This window comes from Ixodes scapularis, unplaced genomic scaffold, assembly GCF_016920785.2.
Source record: "Ixodes scapularis isolate PalLabHiFi unplaced genomic scaffold, ASM1692078v2 PGA_scaffold3__209_contigs__length_174095766, whole genome shotgun sequence".
NCBI classification, from domain to species: domain Eukaryota; kingdom Metazoa; phylum Arthropoda; class Arachnida; order Ixodida; family Ixodidae; genus Ixodes; species Ixodes scapularis.
The window spans coordinates 18,718,695-18,739,022 of NW_024609868.1; the positions used below are offsets into that span (position 1 = coordinate 18,718,695).

At 48.7% G+C, this 20,328-nt stretch overlaps 1 protein-coding gene across 8 annotated transcripts in view; it reads left to right on the forward strand.

The window, feature by feature from the left end:
- LOC8041312 (rap guanine nucleotide exchange factor) overlaps nucleotides 1–20,328 on the forward strand; it is a 397,988-nt gene that overhangs the window by 266,721 nt on the left and 110,939 nt on the right. For all 8 annotated transcript variants that reach the window (XM_042292313.1, XM_042292316.1, XM_042292315.1 and 5 more), the window contains one exon: nucleotides 2,524–2,599. In XM_042292313.1, coding sequence (XP_042148247.1) covers nucleotides 2,524–2,599 — 76 coding nt within the window. The remainder of the gene's footprint in view (nucleotides 1–2,523; nucleotides 2,600–20,328) is intronic.

The following is a 20,328-nucleotide window of genomic DNA, read 5'->3' on the forward strand; positions in this document are numbered from 1 at the left end:
TGTCTTCTAATTCGCCGCCGGCCGAGAAGCGAGCGTTCACGGTCGACCTGCCTTCGGGTCACTATGCTCCGGTCAACCCTAAGCTGACAAGGCGGTGGAAGCCATGTGCTCGTTGGACCAGTCCTGTGTTTATCTGCAACCACGTGATCAGTCTTCCGCCCTTACCTACGGGCAGAGTGCGCGGTCAGGTTATAAAATGTTGGCGGTTCATTGGTCCGGCGAGCAGGTAGCTGCCACCGCACTGTCGGCTTCGGTGCGAATGGAGTCTATGGGTCTTCGGGGAGGAGCGGTACTTTTCGCTGGTTTCGCAACCCTCTCGGAGCCGTCCGCCGCGTTTCGGCATGTCTGATCCCCAGGGGCTTTGTACGGCATTGCGTAACAGACTCGTTTCGATTTCGCGCTTTGTGTACCTCGTCCCTGTTATTGGGACTCCTTTCTTCCTCGTCTCCGAGAGCTGGGCAATGGTCGGTCGATAATTAGGGAGGGCTTGAGAGCGACCCTCCGCGAAAGGGATTTGAAGCACCGATTTTCATTTTGGCAAAAAAGCGTCTTCTTTTTTTTTTTTTTTTTTTTTTTTTTTAAGCAGGGAGCGAAAGCACTTTTTATCGTGCACTCTTCACATTACCTGCGCGAGTGTCTCTTTCCGAAGACAATACTGTGGTCGTGTAGCTAGAGTCATATACGTATATACTATACATTCTTTCACCTGAAGCAGTCGGTTTCAGGTTGTGAGAACGAATTCTTCGCGCCATCAAATAAACATTGAATTGAATCGTGGTGAAGTGGGACCTCTTGGAAACGGGACGCGTATTGGGCCATACAACGCACGATGATACTCGACGCTATTCAGCTTTCTAGGCTTCTGATTGGCTTCGTTCAAGCACGTAATATGTCTCAATGTTTCCTATGTTGTAGACGCATTTGTTCAGGCTGAACACTGCCGAAACACTCGATGGTCATCTGGCGGTTCTGTTACGACGGCTACAGGTTCACGGGCTAACTGTGATACACTGTCGGTCATCGTAATCGACTGATTGGCCATGGTTTCGCGACGTGTTCGCTCTCTGGAGTGAACGCCGTCTTCCAGAAGGAGGAGATGTCGCCTGTTTTGAGGCTGCCAATCAAAGACTCATGATCATCGCCCCATGTTTCGACTCCAGATTGATTTCCATATCACGAACTTCGCTCAGTTGAGGTTCACGGTCTCCGAGTTACACAGGGGTCCGACTTCAAAAAATTCTCCGTTTAAGCGATACATTTATCGCAAACCATGTTCTTCATAAAAGGCACCTCAATGTTCTGCTTTCTTCTGCGTATGTATGTGTAAATGCATCCAACAGGTCATGTTTTTTTATAAATTTATATACATGGAGCTATGGGCACTTCCCATGTGCACGCGTACCCATTTTCAAGAGAGCAGAGCGTCTGGCCATGCCCCGTTGCAGAGACAGGGCCACATGGTGTTGGTGTGATGTCAGAAACGGGATTGAGTTGATGTACGTACCCATCCTTGGTTCCTAAGCGAAACGACGAGCTCGGTAGCAAATAACCGACTTCCAAATAGTGTTCTCTTTTTTTAAACTGAGAAGCAATAAAATGAAAAAGCTCTCTCCGCGTGTAGAATAGAAACGGGACAGGGCGCGCTCCGATTGGCACGCCGACGCCGAAGAAAAGTCACTGATGCTGGCAGCCCTCGTGCGGGGCCAAGTAAACAGAGAGCGGCTCGATTTCTAAAGGGCCGTATTTGTCGGAACAAAAGAGAGCGGAACTGGTTCTTTCACGCGTATGCGTGTGACGAGTCGGTTACGAGGCGTATGTAGGTGCCCTTCCGATGTCCGTGCTCGTCTTCGCCGAGAAGAAGCGACTCCCGCGTACGCCGGCACTGGTGGCTTCGTTCCCACGCGTGGGCTGCTCGCCTTGAAGCTGCCCGCCGAGGCAGGGCGGTGGGGTGGGAAAAGCGCCATTGCACGTGTCACGTCGTCAGCAGCGTCTTTACGGCGAGCCAAGGACTCTGCCAACGCGTCAATGTCCTCTACCCTTTACTCTCACTGGTCTTGTATAATTTGCACACCGTTCCACAGAAGAGCTTGTGGCAGCTGCCATTTGAGTTGTTGGTGTGTTTGGCGCGTGCTTCCATATTGGACTGTTTTTTTTTCCCCCTTCGAATTGCACGCTGGATTGTTATTTCTTAAAAACTGGCGGCCATTGCTGAGTTTGGTGCTGGAGAGCGCGTGCTGGCGACGGGCTTCCACTTGCGAAGTAACGAAACATGCATGACGAAGCACAATTTTGGGGAAGATCGTGGTGTACCAACTAGGACTGTGCTTCGCGCCGGCATCTTGTAGTGCCTGCTGTCGCCTTTTATGTAGGAACTTTAATTAATATCGCCTAACGATTAAATACACGCTACAGAACGTGCCGGTAAGTACGCGGTAGTGGGCTTTCGCTGGAGGCCCTCTGCGTGCAACTGTAACTGTTGGATGATTCAGTAACAGAAGTAACCCTCGTTCTTTGTCTTTGCAGCTTCGGCAAGCGGTCGGGAGGCACGGGTCGCCGCATGAACGAATGTCTCATCTTGGAGCCCTCCGAGATGGTGGTGGTGAGTGTTTCGGATCCGTCATCGCGTCGCGAACACTGCGTATAGGGTCACCGAATACTTTAGAACATATCTCACTCCCGGTGAAAATTCGATGGCATTGGAGCCGGTAGAATTTCCGTGGTTGGAGCGGGTGGACGCGGGCCGCGCCTCGGCGTTTTCCCCCCTTTGAATTGGGAGGGGTGACTGCCGTCATCTATCGTCGTGGAAACCTCTCGGAACGGCATAGACAGCCGCCTCCGCTGTCTTGGCGAGTCTGGTATCTCGTTGCGCTAGCGGCAGGTCCTTTGTCGGTGCAGGGCTAAAGCGTGAAAGCGTGGATACTGCAGTGCACAAGCGTTCTCTCGTCCGCAGGTTGTCTCGACCGCTAGCGGAAGATTTAGCGCTATAAGCGCTCTCTTGGTTCGGCAAAGCAAAACAAAGCATAAAAGAAAAATAAGTCATTGCAACGTGGAAATGTCTACTCCTTCACCGCATTCAGCTGTCGCAATAAATGACCGAGAAGAATCGAGGCTTCTTCACACATTTGGGTTGGACGTTGGAGTGCGACTGCAACCACTTGCGTCTTGCTAAGGGGTACTCCGGCGATTTTTTTTTTTTTTAATCTTTTTTTTTTTTTAGCTACCCTAACTAACTGTATTTTCTGAATCCCCGGCCTTCACCCTTTCCGGTATGCTATTTAGTATCGCGAAATTCATTATAGTTATTGTGAAATCGGCAAATGAAAATGATGCTAAAACCATTCAAATATACCTGCAGCTTTCAGTGCCGCGACCTCAAGTGTCGTGCAGCAAAGTAGACGTTGCACGCGCCTCGGCGTACGTTCCCCGGCTTTTGAGCGCGCCGCGCGCCTCGAACGCGCGGCGCTGCTATTCGCCGAATTCAGTCACATGAGGAGCTGTATCCACATGCCATCCATGAACGCGCAACTCTGGCTCCCGTAGGGAGCCTATACAGGAACTCTAGGCGAGCCAATGGGGAGGCGCTGTGCTACACGACCCAACGCTGTCGACGTAATTGTGTGAACGAGAATGCCCGTTCACAGAGGTATACGACTGACTGACTCGGAGCACGTGGAACGAAAGACCGCGCTGCAGAACCCAGAAACCCTGGGTACAATCTCCACCCCTGCAGTCCATTTCGATCTGGATGAGCATCGTACTACCGGCGTGCGGTTGTGTATCACTACTGCGTGATACACGTTAAAGACCCCAGGCTAGCGGTTGTACTGCACTGGCTAAATTTCTCTCTACAGCTGGGAGACAAGTCGCCCGTTCAGGCAGACTAACCGCTCATTGACACTGGAAGCGGATCCGCGTTCGCGAAGCGGTTGCGAACGCGGTTGTATAAAGAATTAGTACAATTGCACGCGCACTTGATGACATGGAGTGCGCGTGCAATTGTACTGGATCTTTATAAAACCGCGCTCGCAACCGCTTTGCGAACGCAGATCCGCTTCCAGTGTGAATGAGCGGTAAGTTCTAGGCTCTATAAACGTACACACAACCCAATTTTTTTTTTTTTTTTTTTTTTACGTTTTATGTAGACAAAGCGGTCTTTAAGCGTCTTGCGACGGCTTACAAGCGGCTGCTCAGCAATGTAGCTGGTCGTAAGCCGTCACGAAAGGCTTAAAAACAGGTCGTGTGTCAGTCGGTCGTAGCAAACTGTAAACGTCTAACGTGTGAACGGGCCTTTAAACATCATAGCTGCGTGCACATATTTATTTTTAATCTCCAAGTAATGTCTAAATTAAAGTGGTTGTTCTTTCGACACCTTCTGTGGTCACTTCTGCCGGTAAAAAGGCGGCTAATCACGTGTTGCGTGTACATTTCTCAGACTGAGGCGGGCAAAATCTTGCAAGACGTTTTCGTTTTTTTTTTTTTTTTTTTTTTTTTTTTTTGTTTCACTGAATATTTTTTCGATTCCGGGAATATTCCCAAATGCTTTCGAACTGATGATTGCTTCAGAAAGTTAGTTTTTCTTTCTACTGCTGTGCAGTAAGAAAGAACTGAGAACCCTTATTTCTCTGAAACTTATCGACGCTTTACACACTAGCCCGATACCAGCCGCCATTACTGACCTTCTCTTGTTTTACCGACATGCCGCGGGCGTTGAAGAGCCTCGATCCACAAAGGCCAATACTGGGGAGAAGTGCGCAGTAGAACCTGAAATGGCAATAACCTATCCTGCCCTGGTAGGAATAAAGTAAAGTAAAAAAAAAAAAAAAAAACTGCAAGCTTTTTTTTTTTTGTGGCGGAGTTTATGCGTAGCTGTTGCAAAGAGTCTACACTTCCATATGTGGTTTCTGCATCGAAATGGAAATATAGTAGACTAAAGATTAAAAAATGACATAACGTGCAGGTGCGCTGGTGTGTGTCGAACGCGAACAAAAGGGGAGTAGACAACCCTGCCCTCCCCCCCTTTTTTGTTTCTTCTCGCTGATTGTTTTAATTTATTTTTTCCACTCTAGTATCAGGTTTTGATCATCATGTGTAGCCTAAGGACCATGTCATTCAAATCCTTAACTTTTTTTTCTCGTGAAAATATAATCTGGGAACCCTGTTCCGACTTGGCGTGCCAGTTGTCTGTCATGTCAGAATCTAAAAACGGAAAAGAAAAAAAAATTAATTTGTTTTATTCGGGTTATTTAAGAGAGGCGATTGCAGCGACCCTTCGCTTGCGTTCTGGGAACTAATGGTGCGCACTTTGTGCAGCAACATGTACGGTACCGGCGACGGTTTCTCCGCCCCTCGTTCCGTGGTTACAACGCGGAACAACGAAGACCTTGATAGAGATCGGTAGGGGAAGATCCACGGCCTGTTCTTCTGTCTAAAAAGAAAGCAAAAAAAAAAAAGGATCGATACGATGGCGATACCCGTTGCGTCATGACGCCGTTTCGAAACCGATCCGACGACACAGCGGACGGGAGACAATGGTGCCATTTGCGGAAGATCCACGTTTCTGGGAGTTGAGTCACGTGCGCGCACACGTTCGATTGTGCTTAGCTTCTTTGTTCTTACGTTTCGTCTTTTTTTTTTTTTTACATTGTTTTGACGACGTGTTAGATGAAAGTCCTGACCAGGAACGGTTTAGGCATATAAATGTGAAGTGCGAGAGGGCGAACGGAAAACAAAAATGTGAGCGGGTTTAGAAGGGCTCCACAAGATAAAGGCATCCATGGTAAAACATGGTACTGTACCCCAAAGTAGCGTGCGCCTGAGACCCTCTAAAAGGATGTGTTTCCCTTTTAGCACGTAGATGAAGAGAAAAAGTAATAAAGGCGCGTAAAGGGTTTAAAATAGAAACGCTCAACGCAAGAAAAAAAAAAAAACAAGAAAAAAAAAAAGAAAATCCAGAAAGGAAATTGACGCGTGAAAGTAAAGAGCAAGAAAGGGAAACGGCAGCCAAAGTGGATAGCTAAGAGGGACGGAACCTGTCGAGAAGTTATTACGGCCGGGAGAAAGCGAAACAGAAAACATGTTCAAAATAATACGACGAAGCAGCGAAAGCGAAGGTGCCCATAACCCGAGGAAGTGCAAATTCGCGCGCAATGTTCCGCTTGAGGGCTTCCGCGCGGGGGCACCCTTTGCAGATTTTTAGAACGTCGCCTGGGAAGTTCTGCCGCCCTCCTTCGGAGTGTCACCACTGTCTGAAAAGAGAGGCACATTTTTTTCCCCCCGTTATTTGATTTTTTTTTCTTTCTAGCCGCGGGATTTTAAAGAGGACCACCACTTTTGGGAGGAGGCAAGTCACGTGACTAAACGACTCGCAAAGTGAGGTCGTCACGGTTCGCGAGTTGGCGTGCACAAACTCACCTCGACTTCGTACTCCGCTTCACCTGACCATGGACCGCGGAGGACGTTGTGCTGGGCGCTGTCTTGACTCTCTGACATCGGTGGCAGCGCTGCTGTCGGCACCGCGCAGGCGCCGCAGACGCTTCATCCGACGCGAATCTGCCTTCTGCGCACGCGCAATATATGCATGCCCACACCTGTTGTGACCAAACGCGCGCTGGTTTGTAAACAACGCGTTGGTCCAAACAAAAGGGCATGGTCATGGCGCTCGTCGTCTTTGTGGGCTTGCTATCGCCGACTTAGGCTAGGTTGCGCAAGCTACCGCCCGTTACAAAGGGTATAGGCTATAGCCATTAACATTGATACATCCATTCAAATCACGCACAGAAAATGCGCCGCTATCCTGCGTTTTCTGTGCGTGTTTGGTTTGGCCGGTGATATGCATACGCACAAAGGCGACAAGCGCCGTGACGATGCAGTTTCGGTGCTGCTTCGATCGGCTCTATCGGGTAGTACAGCGTTGGCTGCGGACGGCTTTAATTAAGTAAAACGGTGTATATATAGCACTTGGGCCAATTCAATGCCGCGCGAGTGTTCACGTGACATTCGGGAGGTGCGCAGCGACGCGTGGTCACGTGGCACGTTCACGGCGTTGGATTGGCCGGGGTGGCTCGTTGTATGTCCGCAGCGGTCCATCATAAGGTGAAACAGAGTACGGTGGACGAAAGAATATGGCGTCGTTGGACGGAGGTCTAGGGTGGACACGTGAAAAGGTTCACGACGTCTTAAAAATCAGCCTGACAAAAAATAAAATAAATAACAGAGCTCAGCCAAGCATGTCTCGGTCAAGAGAAGTTCGCCTGTCTTTTTCTATATATTTTTTTTATCCTTCGGACTTGCTCGTCTCTTTAAATGCCGCTGTGGGGATGTTGTTTTGTGCGGATGTTTGTTGTGCTGGTATAGCTAGCCTTTTGTAAGTATAGCGCCGTCTTCCGTTTAAGGTGGTGGCGTGTCTAAACGGTTTTCGGGGTCACCTCACCTGCTGTGCTTCGGTTGGTATATACATATATACCTGAGGAGTTGGTGGTGGCGCTTTATACGGGGGACTTTTTGGTCGTTTCTGAAATGACGAGCGTGGGGACCTGGCATCGTCTCCCTGGGAAGCTCGAGTTTCGGTTTTCTCTTGTCTGATTTTGTTGTCGTTTTTTCGTAAGAAAATGCGAACGAGAAACAATGGGCAACAGCTGGCCTTTCTGCGCACGTGGGCGTCAAATGACAGAGGTTGATTTTCATTGTCTTGTGTCCATTTAAACGAGAGATGCCACTGATTCATCAGATAGCCATTAAACCTAGTGACTACGGAGCAATTTCGTGAACCGCGTCGCGTTCTAGACGTCGAAGGCACCAGCAGTGTCTCCGAATTCCCCATGAACCGTGGTCATTTGTGTACTTATGTCGAGCTGCGTGGGTGGTGCCATCTGGTAGGTTTCTCTGGAAACTCCAAAAGGAGAGTTCTTCAACTTCGTCTACGAAAGACATGTGTAAAATTTAAATTTGTGCACGCGAATTCACGCACAGCCTCGACCAGAGCATGTGCACGAGCCAAAGACGATAATTAGTTGATATTGTGGCTGGTTTGGATAGGGTGGGTCCCACTAGCGTTCGTACCCAGCCAAAAACATAAAGAAAGAAAAAAAAAAAAAAAGCTTTCCACTTCTTCAGCATTCTTCCTTCTTAAGAAAAAAAAAAGGTGTATTCTTACATCCTTTGTCCCATATAATACACCGCAAAACTTCAATTCGACGTACAGCGCCCTACAGTCGAACAGACGGCTCGAAATTTTACGAGGGGCTTGATAGCCGTGTGGTTCAACTTATTAAAATAGCTAATGTACGTTTTACTGACAACAACAAAAAATATAATCGGGGTTTTCTTGGCCCTACTGTAAGAACTCGGTGTTTTCTTTCTTGGGTTTTTGATACGTACTTTAGCTATTTAAAAAGTTATATCGCACCGTTATCAAGCCCCTCGTAAAATTTGGGGCTGTCTGTTCGACTATAGGGCTCTGTACGTCGAAATGAAGTTTTGGGGTGTATAATATAGTACAAATCGTGTAACGATACACCCTTTTACACCCTTTTTTCTTGAGAGTTTTCGTCACCAATGAGAATTTTCTCAGACCTTTTATCGGCTTCTTTGCATTGCCCGCTGGACTTCGATTCCACCGGGACGGGGTTTACGTCCGCATTTTGAGACATCACCTACATCATTCTCTCCGCGCACGCGTACGTCACAGACTCCGTAAGAAGTAACCGGAATCCGAGAGCTTCCGCTACCAATTTGATCATGTGAGAGGGCCTGGCCGAGCTGCGATCTGTTGTCTGGCGCTTGCCACCGATCCGCCAAACGCCTTGCTCGAAGGCTTGGACTCGCGGGCACAATCTGTCCGATATATTTTCATTTGCTTCGTCACGGGCCTGGCGTGATGTCGACTCTATAGTACCACCCAAACGAATCGTTGTGGATAATAAACCAGCGTCCCCGTATCCTCCCCCCTTCTTGCGAAGCCAGTGAGGGCCGCTCAAACGTTCCCTATGGTGCTCCCTAGCCTTCTTTTACCAGAGTGTCTCAAGTTGGACAGGGTGTTTGTTCGCTTTTGTGTCCGTTCGTAGCGCGCCCTCATCGGCTTTGATCTGGTTCCAGCCATACGCGGACCGTACTTGGAACAAACCTCCCTTTTGGCAGACGCCCCATTTTTCGTATAAATCAAATAGGGCTGTATGGAAGACCGTACCGGCTTGAGGCTGGTGCAGGTGTGCCGCATAATAATAGGCACGCCCGTTCAGACCTATCGTGACCGATTCCTGAAACTCGCTTTCATTGTTTCTCTGCTCGGCCATAAGAGAACGAGAGGTTACAAATTGGCACGTGCTTTCTCGTCAGTGTCGGCATTCAGCCTGTATACGCTCTTGAAGGCTACTTACGGTTGAGACGCTATCGCGTTGTCTTCGTTCATCGCCACCTAAGTTCGTTTAAGCTCGTACTATAGTAAGCTTGCGGTTCTTCTTTTTTTTTTTTTTATTGTGGCCGATATTAATGTTTTTATTTGTGGACTTCTAATGTCTCGCATGTCTGCTCTGAGCGTTTCCAAGCTGGGGTTTTCAAGTTTCTTAGACTCGCTGTCAACTGTCGTCCGTTTGAAATGAGTGCTATATATAATGTTGGCTCGTGTCCACGACCGTTATATATTTCGGTGTAAATTTCACGAGACGAGATTTGCAGCGAATTCCCGCTTTGGGAAACTTGGATCACGTGTCTGCGGAGCTTGTTGCGTGGCTATCTCACGTGGTCCCACAAGATCACATCGTGACCGCCCGATTCCGCGCTAACACACGTGGACGCGCTGAACGTGCTTCATGCAATTGGAGACGCCCGTCTATCGTGGAGACAGCGTGAGGGAGATCGAAAAAGGGCTCCTATCCCTCGCGCTGTCTTCCTTATTTGTTGCGAAACACTTTACGAAAACGCCGAGCGAACACTGGATCCCGAGAGCTGGGATCCAGTTAAGGCGCTATAAACGTTTTCGTAAACCGTAAATGTTCCCTATAGATCCGCTTTCCGTGAAACAGCAATACTTATTGTCAAGCCATACGCGGGTATATATGGAATGTCAGACGCATCCGAAGGCTTTTACTTCGCATACTTTCAGCGTGAATCCAAAGCGACATTGTGCGTTTGGCGCCTTATCTAAACCGCGTTACGTTCCGAATCGTTACGTGACGGCCGTCGAAACCGGACGGCACGCGGATTACAAGGAACGATCAGGAGCGCGAACCAAGCAACGCCCGAAGAAAGAGGGAGACGCCATTGTTCGTCGACTTAGCGCGTCGTTGGCCGTGTTGTTGGCGCGTCGGCAGCGCGTGTTGCTGGACGATCGCGAATTACGGAGGCACCGTTGCGCAACTTGGATGTTCCTACGTGAAACAGGTTGCATGCCTTCCGGCAGGCCGCAGTCCGGCCGCGGATGGACGGTGAGAAGTGACCTACTGTTCCGCGAACGCATCCGCCGCATTAATGGACTTCCCCTTTCGTGGTCAAGCGTTAATGGCAATTTTCTTTGTAGCTTTTTTATTTTATTTTAATTTCCGAGTCTCATCTCACAAGCACTTGGGTGGTTGCCCTCGTATTATTTTGCTTTATTTTTCTCCCGGGTTGCGTTTTGCTTTTGAAGCTCTCTTAATTTTGTTGCGGCTGTTTTTGTTTTGCAGTTTTAATTCGTGCTTTCCGAGTCCTCTAAGAAAGTGTCTGCACTCGGCCACTCGCTGCTTGCTTGATAGGCGTAAGTGCTCAATGTTTGCGGCGTGCCGCTTTGCCCATGGAGATGATGTTCGACCGGGTTTTACTGCGTTCCGATTTCACCGCTCCGTACTGAAAGAGAAGAAGGCTTTTGTGCAAATGCGCGTGCGCGCTTTCATTTTCTGAGCGGGTCCGGATAATGATGAATGCTGCTGCGTTCGTGAGGTGCGTTCTCTTCGTTCATAGGGCTGTGCGGCAAATTAGGGGGCTGAGTTCGTGGAAATTGGACTAGGTCTTGTACTCGCCTCTTTGTTTCGAGTGCAAGGGGTCTGTCTCTACGCGGTTGCTTAACTGTTCGTTCGCATGCTTTTTGTTTTACTAGGAAGGTTTCTTTTTTTATTAGTTTTTCTTTGTTTGATTTGAGATAGTGAAGGTATTTAACCGTTTTTTCAGTTACCCAAACAAATTGCATTTTCTGACTACTCGGACATTAGTCTTCACGGTATGCTATTCATTATCTCGAAATTCAAAATAGCGATTGAGAAAACCGTAAATGAAGATGATGCCGAAACCAGCATTAAATTTTCGGCGCGCTCTCCAGTGGTGTGACGTCCCAAATGGTACAAACTTTCAGGTCGTGCAGGTAGTCTTAAACAGAGTATGTCGAGTGTTTTGTTCCCGTGCTTTTCAGTCAATCAGCTACCAGGCATTCTTTTCCCACCGTCAAACGTCTTGTAACCAGTTGGGAACATGGCTTACTGCCCACTTTGTACCATTTCTGTTGCCACACTTCAGTGTTGCCACTAGGGGCTTCCGGGCTTGAGAAAATATTCCGAAAACGAAACTCGAAAATTCAATAAGTTCGCGAAATGTTTTTCTTTTCACACAGTGCTTGGGGAACTGGGACAGCCGTGTCTATCGTTGTGTTGAGCCAATTTTGAGGCAAATCACCAACCATGAAAAAGTTGCCGGAGTACCCCTTTAATATTTGCTTTCAATGCGCGTACTGTGAGTGACTTCTGTACGATGTATTTTTTTTTATGTGATTGGCATATCTGGATTTAGAGCTACTAAGCTTTCAAAAGCTGCATGCCATTTTGGAATCCCCGTAAATGCTACGCGCCGAGTACCTAACGGAGAGTAGGAAACAAAAGCGCGCGGTGACGTCCGAACTGTCCGAACGCCGAGCTGTAGTTGGAATTATTACGGGGCTACTCGCCGAACCCGTTAGAATGCGGAACTTCCCGCGTCCGGCTCTCGTATTCGAACGCATCCGACGATCGCAGTGGAGACAAAAGGCAGCCATACCTTTACTCTATATCCACTAATCTCTCCAATCAGATCTCGGCGTTCTGACGTCTCTGCCAGCTCTCGTCTCCTTCTCTCCCCCAGTTTCTTGGTGCATAGTAGCAAAATGTGTTAGCGTTAGAGTTGTGACTCAAGGAGCTCTATAATCCGGGGTCACACCCCTTATTATACATCATACCAAGTACATTATGAACACAGATCCGAAAGCGAGTCACCGCGAGATCCGTGCTTCGAATGTCCCATGGCAATGAGTTCAAGGAGAAACTTGGCACGCGGCATTCGAACCACGGATATCGGGGTGACTCGTGTTCGCAGACTGTCTTGAAGCATGTATGAGCAGAGTGACCCCGGTTTTAGGCTGCAGGGCAGTCCAGGGCGGTAAAGCCCCTCGATAAAATTCACGCTTGGCTTGCAGGGCGGACCAGAGTCGTTAATACGAAGTGTTTGGCGTTCTTAAAGGCCGACGACCAGACACGAGATTCTGCAAGGCAGAAGATACTTTTTATCCTGGGATAGGAGGAAACGGGGGTAGAGGGGGGAGAGGAGGAAGTGCGGGAAAAGTGGAAAGCGCGAACTGGTTGTCGGTCTCTCAACAGGCCGACGTATACTTCGCGCTTCCCACTTTTTCCCGCGTCCTCCTTATATATATATCCTCTTCACTTTTTACCTTGACATCCCCTCGCAGCTTAGGAGAGGGAAGCGCTAAGAGGATCGATCTTCCCTGCAAAAACCCAAAATTGTAAGTCCACTTAAAAAAAAAAAAAAAAAAAAAAGATTTGGACAGTTCGGCAATTACAGGAGCGTATATTCGACAACCGGGGGGGATGACCACTTCCGTCCGCCATTTTGGGGCCCTGACACGGGACTTCTTTTGCGATTTCTGAGAAATTAAGAAGAGAAAGAAGTCACGCCATTTTGTGTTATCACGAAATCCGCTGGTTCTAGCGGGCAACAAGCTCTGCCCATGGGCCAAACTCTCTCAGTATAATCAACTGGGGCAGACCAGACTGTCGCCATCTACCGGTAAGAGCGTGAACCCCCGAAACTGGGAAATTCCCGAAGCACGTGACGGCCCAAATAGTGGTATGCGTGGTAGGGTCTGCTCCAGAGAACCATGTCTATCAAGGGCCACGTGCTCGCGTGTTATGGACGCCTGGTTCGTCTTTATTTCCATTTTTGTGTTTCCTCCCTCTCCTCTCGGTTGTCCGGGAATGTTCCTCGTAGGTCGGGCTCCCGCCGCGCCGTGATAGCGCCCCCTTGCTCCGCGCTTGCCGGCGCCGGAATGCATGCAGATGGCAGGGGTGTCGAGAACGTGCGCAAACATACCCCTCGCCTGTCTGCCCGATACCCCCTGAAGGAATATAGGCCTGTGACTTTCCCCCCAAAAAACGTCATCACTCGTGGATCCCCGTAGCATGGCATGTGCCGCTGTTCTTGCCGTTTCTGCCGCTGCACAGATTGCTAAGCTGGCCCTTCTGTCCTGTATCCCATCAGCGCGGCCCATGTTTATTATATCCCGGGGTCAGCCTGCGAGAGCGTCTCCGCCATTCCTAATCGACAAAAAAAAAAAATCGACGTTTTTTTTGTTTTTGTTTTTTTATTTAGAGCGCTTTTTAACGCTTACGGATGTAAGTATGTAAGAATATATACATCGTACACGTACAGCGACGGACGGCGGGGGAAGAATATGAAGAGCGAGTTTGTGGCTAACCGTATGTTTACCTTTCTCTTAGCGAAAGTGTATATGTGTGTATGCGATGTGTGGTCTGCAGTCTGATGAGAGCTTGCAGATGGCGCTCGCCGTCGGCCAGTTTCGCGTCGGGATTGATGGGTGTTTGGTCTGGTATACGCATGGGCACGTTTACTAGCTGGCTCCCGAGGCGCTGCTGACACGCACCGGATTCTTGATTTTGCGTTCTGACTTTGTTTTTCTCTCGGGTAACCGTTTGAACCTTCTCGTAATAAAAGAAAAGAAAAAAAAAAAAAGATTAAAGTGACGGTGTTTTTACGATCATGTTTCAAAAAAGTTTGTTGACGAATGCGTTTGTTTTCTTGGCGTTTGACAACGCGGAAGTGTCGGGAAGGTTGTCATCGCGAGCATCGTGCGCGTTAAATGGTGAAAGCACCCGGCTCTGCGAGAAACAAACGGTCCGTTACCGTTAGCAAGTTTTTTTGTTGTTTTTCTTAGTTTGTTTGTATTTAAAAGATTTTCATGACGTTTGCGTGTGAAACGCCATGAGGATCATATGGCTTTGTTTTGCGCTGAAAGTGGGTTGTTCCTCTTCTGACGGCGTCGTATTCGCCCACTTCTCTCCTCCGTTTCAGGCGTGCACGTCATGCCGAGACCGGGGATTTTGTGTGCAGGCGTAAGCATATTTTCAGCACTTGCCGATCGCTCTCTGTGGACAAAATTGTCTGTCTCACAAGCATCAAATGCTGCCAAAGGCGCGGGCATAAAAGCGTAACTTTGGAAGAAAAAAAAAAGTGCCTTTAGTCCGCGAGTTGTCGAGCAAACAAAGCATTCTGCGGAGTTAGGCTTACGCACCTGTACCTTTTTCTGCATTGTAGACATTTGGGCCTTAGCCAATAAGGTTGCGACATGGGCCGATAACAAGTCCGCAGATCTAAGGAGAAAGCAAGAAACGTGGTCATAATACGACACGCCCTTACCTTTTTAGTGTTTGGCTTTCCGAGTGCTTTGCAAAAAAATTAACTCACGAACTTTTTTTTAATAGTCATTGACGCTTTAAAAGAAAGCACTCCAGTGGTTTTTTTTTTCTTTTTTTTTTTTCTGTTTTACGATAAGTTGGCGAACTGTGGACCCAACGTCAGGGGCGCGTTTGCGTTACCACGCCAAATGCGAGGCGCGAGTCCCGGAGGAACCGGCTGTCGTCTGCTAGCCAAGACTCAAGAGTCGTCTGCTCCGAAACCAACCAACTTCGGATGAACGTCCACCGCAGCAACATATCCGTTCGCTAGAATAGCGAGCACTTCGGGAACAGTTCACGAGACAACCGTACGCTCAATTTAGCCGCGAATCTGTGACGGGTGCTAATGCCAGGACACAGTGCGATGTTTTGAGCGGAAATGGTCGATTACACGGCTACGGCGTTACGAGCCGAAAAAATATCGAGCGGGTACGGGTGCGGCGTCAACGGGTGTGGCGTCACTTTTTTGGTTTAGATATAATTGAAACTCACAAATTTGTGATTTTTTATGCTTTATTCTTAATATCTTCTTGTTATTTGCGATTCCATTTCCCAAAGCACTGCTAAGCAGCTCTACGTCTTCGAATTGGCGAAATGTGGAATATTATTTCTGTAATCTTAATTTAAACATCAACAGATACCGAAATCGAAACTTCGGTTGCGTCAGGCAACGTTGGTCTCGTGTCATCAGAGTCATGGCCACGTCACGTCGAACCACATGTTCTTGTGACGTCTTGGGGGGAAAGGTACAGGACACGTGACGCGGGCAGGCCGCTTCGGATGGCGCAAAAAGTGACGGCCCGGGGGAGAGAAGGAAGGGGAGAAGACGAAAGAGGAGAGGGGGAGCGGAGAAATCGGACATGGGGAACAAGTTGGGACAGGTCGGGGGAAGCGAGTCCGAGCGGGAAGACGCGCCGACAAAAGTGCCAGGGTCCAGGGAGCGCGCGAAACAACGCACCAGAGAAGCACAACGGAAAGGCTTCCTGCTGGCGTCAGCGCCCCAAACCCCGAACCCTCCGAGCCTTGTGAAGCCCGGATCGCCTAAATCGCAAGGCCACCCGCTGGTGTCAGCGCTCCAAGCCCCTGAACCCTGTGGGCCCCGGAGCCAACTCGCCCACGCACCAGCACAGTGACGGACAGCCCGGGACGCCAGCCCATCAGAACGCCGCAACGGTCGGTGAGCTGCGGGCGGCACCAGCACCGGCTCCTATTATTATTATTAAACAGTAAATATCGTTCTTGCCTCGTCTCTCCTCACCTCAGCGTGGGCCCGCCACAGCGCGTCTGTGCCTTCCCTACGGGCGTCGTCACAGTCTCCTTTATGCGACGGCGGGCGAACGTAGAGCAAAGCGCAAATGTCGTCTGCTTCTCAATTTTCGCCGGTGTAGTTTGCTACAACATCCTGTGGAAACTTGTGAATGACACCCTCCCGGGGCTGGTCAACTGGTAATTCGAGCAGGCAGCAACACAACATCGTGAGCCTATGGATCTTTCGACGTTCATCGCAGCTAGGCATCGGAGATGCGACCCGCGCTCGTATCAAACGAAACGTCCTTTTCAAGCTAGAGCAGCGGCGAGACAAAACAGACTGCTCCCAGCTCTCAGCTCCGAGAAGCGCACAGTGCAGCGCAAACTAGCGCATCCGTGTTACACCGGGTGATCACGTGACGCCGTTGAACCAACAAGTCGCAGAAGTCAGGTATCGTTTGAAAACGCCGCTTGACTGTGATCTTTGCTGTCTGGGCGCAGAAAGAAGGGCGTGCCACGGATTTTGAATAAATGTTTTATAGGGAAATTAAGCGCCCATAAATGGTTACTTCGTTTTTTTTTTTTTTAATGACTTTTAGGTTTTGTAGATTGAATTATCAGCATAAATGAACGATCCCGTAATCCACTTGAGTGCCCTTTGAAGAAACGCGGGTTGTGCACGTCTTATCTTCGTGATTCGTTGCTTGACGTTCTCATCCCTTATCGCCTCAATCTCATCGGCAGAGTGATAATATTTTTCTCGGGGCTCGCTACGCGCTGCCTTCCGTAAAGTTGCATCAGGGCGTAGAGGGACGGCCATATTTTAGAGCGTAGGTGTTTGGAAACCTGAGCACCACGGGTGTCGAAACAACGACGGCACTCGTAAAAATTAACTTTTATTAAATTAAAAAAAAAAAAAATACTCGCTCGACTGACGGGGACCGTGACTCGCTTGCTTCGTGGGCTTTTATTTATTTTTCTTTCGTCTTTCGTAATTTCAATACGGCGGAGGCGAGGCTTATTTATTTCGACCGTCAAGTGCTCGGGCCAGCCACCCACGTCTAAAGCTCAAAAAAAGCCACGTAGAGAAAAGCGGACAAGAAATTTAACAGAAAGTGGACCATGCGCGAAAATCGTTGCGGCAAGTCCTATAAATATAAGTCTGTCGAGTTAGACCTTTACATTGCTGCTGTACTTATACCGAAGATGCCTCCCGCATGAAAAACAAAGAGTTTAATGATTTTTTTCTTTTTTATGTGATGTCGAGTTGGTATTTTATTTTAAGTATGGTAGAATTACGTGCGGACACGCCTCCGACACCTTCGAAGCATGCTTGCTCATGTGTGCGTGGAACATGTCTGCACACTGTCTCATGTACAACCGCAAAGCAAAAAAAAAAAAAAAAAAAAGATTGTGATGGCGTGCTGCGCGCATTTTCGAAGGTCGACTTTTTTGAGAAATAAAATTCAAAAAAAGAAAAAAAAAAAGAAAGTTAAAAAGATATAAATAAAACCAGCGAAAAGCGATGGAATAGAAAACGCGAGCGGGTGGTGCGATGCTGGCCTGTGAGTGCACTGCCGGGCTCGTGCGTGCCACCGCGCACTCTGGTGGTCTTTGACGCGCTAATATTAGAAGGTAGTTGAAGCGACGCATCTGCTCCACTTCCCGGGCTCAAATTGTGAACCCCCCCTCACCCCTTCCTTCCTCAATTTCCGCCGAGCACTTAGGCGGGAAATTCGTTCCCTCCGACTTTTAGATATCGACTGTCGCAATTCTCGACTCTGCGTTTTTCTTTGGATTTTTTTTTTTTTTTTCTTGCTGGAGACATTTTTGGTTGAATACCGGGTGAGAATCGCACTTGATTGGCGGCGAAACGTTTTCCCGCACTGCAGTACCTTTTTTTTTTTTTTTTTTTGTTGTTTAGGGTTAGATGTGGAAAGGGTTTAGCGTCGCACATTTTCCATTATATAACGACCTGTTCTTCGTTAGTCGCACCTATTTGTCCGAATTGTTTTCTCCCCTTTCCATTTTTTGTGGGTGAACTTTGTCTGTGTAGGCGCGCGAACATACAAAACGAGAGAGACGCCACCTTCCGCCATCTCCTTGCGAACCCGCATTCGCGCGAGTGTATCGTAGAAGTCAGCGCCGCACGACGGCGCACAGGAAAACTACTAACGTTATTTAATCGGATATTTTTTTTTCGCGCAACGTGTGATTATTTTGGCCCGCAAAGTCGTGTATTGTTCTATCAGCTGGTCGGGAAGTTTAAAGCCGGACCCACACTGCTTAAACATCATACAAAAGACAGTCTGCAAAGACGAGTCACCGCAATATTTGTGGTTCGAATGCCGCGTGCCAAGTTTTCCCCTTGAACTCGTTGCCATGCGGCACTTGAAGCACGAATCTCGCGGTGACTCGCGTTGAAATCTGTATGCGGGCTGTCTTTTGTATGATGTATAGAGAGTATTCACTGGCGGCCATAGCTGTGTGCGCGACTGCTCTGTGCGTGCTGACGGCGTGCTTCCACAGTTCTTTCGCCACGTGCATTCCGCACCACCAAACCTGCCGTGAGCTCGTTCTGAGCATGCGCTCTAAAGATCGCCCTCAAATATGGCGTCCAGTGAATACTCCCTATACAAGCAGTGCGACCCCGGCTTTAGGCGTGTGCGCCGTTCTGCGAAAAACCGCGTCTGTTGTGTGCGAACGTTTGAGTACGCGCCCCAGTGACAATGCGCTGGTACGATCGCTGCGCCGTTTACGCCGAAAAGGCCCGCTGGGTTGCATCCTGCTATATTTCACCAAAAGCGTTACGATTTCGCGACAACATTGTGACAAATATAATTTTCTGAACAATAAAACTAACGTTCGAAGCCCCGCTGCACTGACGTGCCCGTTACGGTAGACATAGGCGAATTTCTGAATATTTCGATTACCGATTAAAATGCAATGCTATCCCATTGTTCTTTGTCTCGGACACAGACTGCAGTAGTTGTAATGGGATATTTAGCAAAATCTCTCGCTGTTCGACGTCGGTTTGTTGACTTCGTTGAGTGCGCTTCTCATCGGACACAGTGTAATGCGGAAAAGCGACATCCGCCGAACGGGCACCGAGCGAAGTGAGTTTGGTGCTGTCCGCGTTAGATCAATTCAAGCGTGGCGTACTTTACGGGCATGCTTTATGACGACGACGGGTCCCTTAAACATCTTTCTCTCGTAGCGCATGTAACAGGGAGGACTGAAGCGCCATACGTTCCCTCATAAAAATGACGCAGCTCCCTTCTTCGTGGCTTACTTTACCGCATAACAGTGGCGATCGCAGAGAAGCACTCTTTCAAAACAAATCTCTATCTTGCAAAAAAAAAAAAAAATCTATATATCTATTAGGATACATGTATGCAGGATAGGCTGCGATATTCCCTCGGGCTGCGTATACAGGGGTGGAACGGCTGCGCCATTTGCGCCATTTTGCGCCAGACGCGTTTGTCTGCGCCATCCTGCACCATATCGCGGAAACTGCGCCACTGTCAATTACTTGCGCCATTATGCGCCAGACCTGCAAAACGGGCGCCAAAAATGTCGTACTTTGTTTCGGTTTCGATTTATTATACGCTGGTCGGTTGGCAACGCTGAGTAAGTTTAGCTTGCTTGGCCGGCTTTGGCTTGGCTACAGTCGTTTGTCTGTTCCTTCTTTTTTTTTTTTTTTTCTTTTTTGTTGATGTTTTCTCCGCAACGCATCACGAGACGGAAGCAACGGAAGCGCGCCGCGCGAAAAAACTCGATTGTTGGGTCGATCGGGTCCACCTACTACCTTGTGCGACTGGATTTATTCTTCAACTATCGGTGGTTAAATAAGTCGGCCGAGGTCGAGTCGTCAAGCGTCAGATTGACTGAGGCTGTGCAGACCGGGATCCGAACCTCAGCCACTCGAAAACATGAGCAAAAGTAAGTTGTTTTTTCACTACTTCAATGTAGAAGTTGAGATCGCATTCCCGCTAGGTAAATCGTGATTTGATGGAAAGGAAACGCGGCGACGGCAGAGTGTTGGCCATAGTTATCGGTATTATCGGCACACTAAAACTCCCTATGTATGAAGTCTCTTTATCGTCCGATTCGAAACCTTTTCGGCTAGCAGCTCTCACGCGAGCGGTAGACCTGCTCGGCGCACTTTAGCCTTGCTCACTTACACTCCTGTCTTTTGCTGCGAATACGATGGCTCTGTTAATTGCACTGTGCTACTTAGAGATGATCTGAGTTGCACAATAGGACGAGCTCAAATTTTTGATACTTTCCCTGTTCCTCCGCGCGACTGCACGTGCACGTCCGCCGCTGGCGCACGACACGTGGTTCGCGGATACAATGTATGTTGGACATGTGTGGG